Source organism: Propithecus coquereli, unplaced genomic scaffold (genome assembly GCF_000956105.1).
Source record: "Propithecus coquereli isolate 6110/MARCELLA unplaced genomic scaffold, Pcoq_1.0 Scaffold205, whole genome shotgun sequence".
NCBI classification, from domain to species: Eukaryota; Metazoa; Chordata; class Mammalia; order Primates; family Indriidae; genus Propithecus; species Propithecus coquereli.
In genome coordinates, this window is record NW_012145523.1 from 2,853,900 (window position 1) to 2,859,548 (window position 5,649).

General features: G+C 34.3%; 1 protein-coding gene across 1 annotated transcript in view; it reads left to right on the top strand.

The window, feature by feature from the left end:
• Positions 1 to 5,649, top strand: part of LOC105810121 (neurobeachin-like) — a 160,292-nt gene that overhangs the window by 60,978 nt on the left and 93,665 nt on the right. The window contains exons 3-5 of the mRNA XM_012644040.1: positions 673 to 865; positions 2,621 to 3,637; positions 5,353 to 5,570. Of these exons, the coding sequence (XP_012499494.1) occupies positions 673 to 865; positions 2,621 to 3,637; positions 5,353 to 5,570 (1,428 nt within the window). The remainder of the gene's footprint in view (positions 1 to 672; positions 866 to 2,620; positions 3,638 to 5,352; positions 5,571 to 5,649) is intronic.

The following is a 5,649-nucleotide window of genomic DNA, read 5'->3' on the forward strand; positions in this document are numbered from 1 at the left end:
TAACTTAAGAAAAAATAGATACATGGAAAAAAGGGGTGTATGTGAATATACCTATACACAAAACTTTCTTTAAAATGCACTATTCCTTTTGGTGGTACCTGTCAGGAACAGTACTTTTAATTGTAATTGTGTTAGATTTGCCCATATTTGTCTATGCTTTTCCCCCAGGTTAGTTGTATGACTGATTATTGTCATGCATTTTTGAGCTGGTTAGCTAGGACATAAGATAGATTCGAAGGCCATGAACTCTATGGTAGTCATTTCCTGAGTCTTTAATTGAACATATATTGATTGATTGAGTGTCTATTGTGTTTAAAACACTGTGCTGCACAAGGAAGTCTTAGTATATAGTCTTAGTACAGTCCAGTGAGAAAGACAATCATAAAGCAATGATTAATTTGTAATGTGTTGAGTGCATGATGAGATAGTAGGGAAACAATAAATCTGACTGGGAGAGTCAGGGAAGTGATTTTGAATGATCATTAGAACTTTTCCAGGTAGAGAAATGGGGGAAAGTCATCCAGGTTATAGAATATACAGAATGTGCAGAATGTCTGTGTACTTTGCTTTACCTAGCTCATCAGATCATATTTTCACTATTTTCTCCAAATTTCAAAAGAGTAAATTCTAATTTAATTTAGGTATTTTTGATGAGATCTTTTTCTCCCTTAGATGCTTATTGCAGTGTTCAGTGTGGCAGGATTGGATGTTTTCTCTTGGCTATATTAATCCTAAAAATTCTGAGGAACAGAAGATTACCGAGATGGTCTACAATATCTTTCGGATTCTTTTGTATCACGCAATAAAATATGAATGGGGAGGCTGGAGAGTCTGGGTGGATACGCTCTCAATAGCCCATTCCAAGGTAACAAGGGAGTTAACATTTTGTTTCATCAGGGTTTCATCAGTGGATTAAATGGCTGTAAACACTTCTCTGCTGCCATCTTGTGGGCATCTTAGATTTTGGCAGATTTCTTTATCCCACTTTTCCTGCTTTTCTCTTTTCTGTTTTTCCTCCCTCTGTTCATAGATTGTTAGAACTTGAAAGTATATTTTAGATCATTTAATTCAACCCCCAAGTTTATAAACCAGGAATTTTGGACCCAAAGGTGACACATATCTATTTTGCAGAAGATCTGAGAACTTGAATCTGAGTCAATTGCTATTTTAACGAAGCAGAATATTTCATGGAATAGTGTCTGAGATATACTTTTTAAGACATTTTTAAAGTAGTCAGAATATTTTTACATTTCTGAGCGAATCATAAATACATTTAAAATGTTTAAGTTTAGTGGTATTTCTGATTACATTACATTCTGATTACATTATCTTTTCTTTATTTTTAATCTTAAGACCATGTGTCTATAATTTAAATATTTGCCCTTTGGTAAAATAAAATAGTGATTTAAAATGTAAAGTATATACACATTAGATTCTGGAAATTCAGAGTTGTGATTTTTTGTCATGTAGCATCATAGAAGAAGCGTGAGTGTTAGAAGGTTGGCTTTTAATCCAGTCTATGCCATAATTAAGTTTTGTGATTTTAGGAGATTCATTTAATCCTTTTCAACAGGGGTTAACATTTTTTTGAAGGGGATAGATAGTAAATATTTTGGGCTGTGTGGGCTGTGTGACCTTTGGTGCAACAACTCAGCTCTGCTGAATAGTGTGAAAGCATCCATAGAAATATGTAAATGAACGAACATGGCTTTGTTGTGATAAAACTTTATTTACCAAAACAGGTGATGATTAGATTTGGCCCATGGGCCATAGGTTGCCAACCCCCACTTTTGGGACTTGCTTTCTTCTTATGTGAAATGGAGGGGGTTTTTATATTACGATAATCTTTACAGGAAAGTTCCTCTCTCTAAAATTCTGTTACCCTATCATTTAAATACAAATTAATATTATCTGTCTATCAGGAAGGATTTCGAACTTTTAAAAAACTTAGAAGACCTTTTATTTCTGTTATGAATTCCCGTTTTGTAATATACTGACACCTCACGTTTAGCATTGCTTTAACAAATTTGAAAACAGCAAAGAAAAAGACGTTGAAAGTCTTTGTCCAAAAAATATATTTACTGGGTCTCCTAAACAAGCCTATGTAAAGTAACAAATTCATAGTACCCTACATAAGAATAAAACTGTGATGTTTTAACAGTTTATAAATGTATATATTTATAGATATGTTTGAATTTTTTTTAGCCTCAGTTGTTGCAGTAGATTCACATAAGAGCAATGGATGGTTAAAACTGTTGTAGTAATAGTACTTTGGGTATTGTATATTGTTAGCTGCCATTTCTCTGGTTAAGCTTAAATAAATGTGTGGAAGTTAATTGGCATTTTAGGGTAACATTGAAATACTTAGCTTAAAAAAAACCCTTTAATATTACTAGCTTACCTATGTGATTTTTAGGCAAATCATATATAATAAGTTATATATAGCTATATTTGTTGATTATTTCCAATTAACTTAATGAAACTAAGCACTTGTTTTAGGATTAACATGTGTAAAATTAGAAAGCTTAAGCTTAGCACTATTTTTGCTATTGCCATCATTTTATTTTTTTCTTTTCGATATATACAGAATGCCTTAATATTTGCTTTACTTATTCTTAAGGTCACTTATGAAGCACATAAGGAATACCTAGCCAAAATGTATGAAGAATATCAGAGACAAGAAGAGGAAAACATTAAAAAGGGAAAGAAAGGCAATGTGAGCACCATCTCTGGTCTTTCATCACAGACAACAGGAGCAAAAGGTGGAATGGAAATTCGAGAGATAGAAGATCTTTCACAAAGCCAGAGTCCAGAAAGTGAGACAGATTATCCTGTCAGCACAGATACTCGAGACTTACTTATGTCAACAAAAGTGTCAGATGATATTCTTGGAAGTTCAGATAGACCGGGAAGTGGTGTACATGTGGAAGTGCATGATCTTTTAGTTGATATAAAAGCAGAGAAAGTGGAAGCAACAGAAGTAAAGCTCGATGATATGGATTTATCACCAGAGACTTTAGTAGGTGGAGAGAATGGTGCTCTTGTGGAGGTTGAATCTTTGTTGGATAATGTATATAGTGCTGCTGTTGAGAAACTCCAGAACAATGTACATGGAAGTGTTGGTATCATTAAAAAAAATGAAGAAAAGGATAATGGCCCATTGATAACATTAGCAGATGAGAAAGAGGAACTTCCCAATAGTAGTACATCATTTCTCTTTGATAAAATACCCAAACAGGAGGAGAAACTCCTTCCTGAACTTTCTAGCAATCACATTATTCCAAATATTCAGGACTCTCAAGTACATCTTGGTGTTAGTGATGATCTTGGATTGCTTGCTCATATGACCGGTAGTGTAGACTTAACTTGTGCATCAAGTATAATAGAAGAAAAAGAATTCAAAATCCATACAACCTCAGATGGAATGAGTAGTATTTCTGAAAGAGATTTAGCATCATCGACTAAGGGCTTAGAGTATGCTGAAATGACTGCTACAACTCTGGAAACTGAGTCTTCTGGTAGCAAAATCGTACCAAATATTGATGCAGGAAGTATAATTTCAGATACTGAGAGATCTGATGATGGCAAAGAATCAGGAAAGGAAATACGAAAAATCCAGACAACTGCTACGACACAAGTAAGCTATATTACATAAGTTCTAGAAATAAATAAAAATGCATTGGATGGATATTGAATTGTTAGCATGAAAGCAGAGTAAATTTCTTACCCATTACACCATATTCGTATTGAATTATGGTATAATAGTAATTTATGGAATTGAGTAGTATGGTTGCATATATATAAAGAAATTAAAATATCTGAATTATATTTCCAACTCTGCCACATTCTTCTGTGTAACTTTGCTCAACCTCTCTGGGCCTCAGTTTCCTTATATAGTACAAGAGTTTGTACTAGATTAAAATGTGACCTTTAAGGTCTCTACCAGTTCTAACATTTTATGACTGTGACTACGTTTACACATTTTGTACTCGAGATCTTCATTCTGAATGCTTGATTAATTTTAACCTTTTAAGCTTCAGGCCCAACCCTGTTCTGTGGATTATAGAAAGGAGCACTTGGAGCCCAGATTGAACTGATAAATGAAGGGGAAGGGAAAAGGGAACTGTTATTTATCAAGTGCCTGCTATGTTCCGGGCACTGTGCTATATATTTTCAGATTTAATCCTCACAACAACCCTGTGAGGTAGGTAATATGGCTGAGAAAAATTAGAATTATGGGCAGTGAGAATTTTTTTTTATAACCACATAGATAGGAATTTGTTATGAGAAAACTTAGGTATGGTGGTTAGGAAATGTTAGTGCTTCAGTTTTGGCCTCACCGGAGTAAAATTAAAAACAGATGACGTTTTCTGATATGGATTTTAACTGGTGAGCCTTAAGTTATGACTCCTTCTGTATTTTCTAGGCTAAACAATATTCTGTGGTTATGAGTTTAAGAAATTGTAGTAATACTTTTACCCTTAACGATTTGGGCTTTGCTGTCCTCTGTGTGTTCCACTTGCCTACTAATGTCATCGAAGATAAATTTAATGTGTTTCCATTAGTTATAAAGAGTAAACCGTGCCTTACTGGTGTCTTTGTACTCCAATAAGAATCCTTAATAATCTGTGTGTGGGAAAGGTATTTTTATTTCTTTTCTAACTGCCAATTTCTAATTTTGTGGCAATTGCACTGCAGTGATAATTGGCAGGGGATGGGGATATTGAATTAGGTGCAGGTGTAAAATAAAGGAAAACATGGTGCATTGTTTATTGGATGGTAAGCTTGCCTGTTGAACACACTAGGCTTGCCTGTTTTTTATTTGGAGTTCATAGACATTTTTCTAGTTTGTTTTCTAACTTATCAAATGCATTTGTTGTTTAGAATTGAAGCATTGTGAGTGAAAAAGACTTTGAAGTTGATTTAAATGTGTTCAAGTAATATTTCTTCTAATGTTGTGTTTTAGTTACAATTAGTTGATGGCATAAATCCAGTATACTTCACTTCATATATGCTCATTTCCTTAAGGAAGTAATGTGGTTTAATGTAGATAACCTCATGAAAGAGTAAAGAGGATATGGTTTTCAATGTGAACTTTTGTGTTAATCTTAGGTATATGAATACCTTGCCCAGTTTCTGCAGTAGTAAAACAGAAGCAATAAATGGTAGATTTTTCAGCTCAAAAAGGTTCCTCTGCAGGGAATTACCACATGAATAATATATGTGAAATGTATTAACTTACCGAAGTCATATGTAAAAGCTTTACTCACTCACTTTACTATACTCACTGGTTCATTTTGAAAAGAGGTATTTCTTTTGTACTCCACAAAAGTTCACCTTTTCTTTCTTTAGGCTGTTCAGGGTCGGTCTATCACCCAACAAGACCGAGATCTCCGAGTTGATTTAGGATTTCGAGGAATGCCCATGACTGAGGAACAGCGGCGCCAGTTCAGCCCAGGTCCGCGGACTACGATGTTCCGTATTCCTGAGTTTAAATGGTCTCCAATGCATCAGCGGCTTCTCACCGATTTGCTATTTGCATTAGAAACAGATGTACATGTTTGGAGGAGGTAGAGATATTTCTTTTTTATAAATAAAAAGCAAAAATTTAAAATCTGGCACTGCCTGTTCTATGTAAAAGAGATTTAA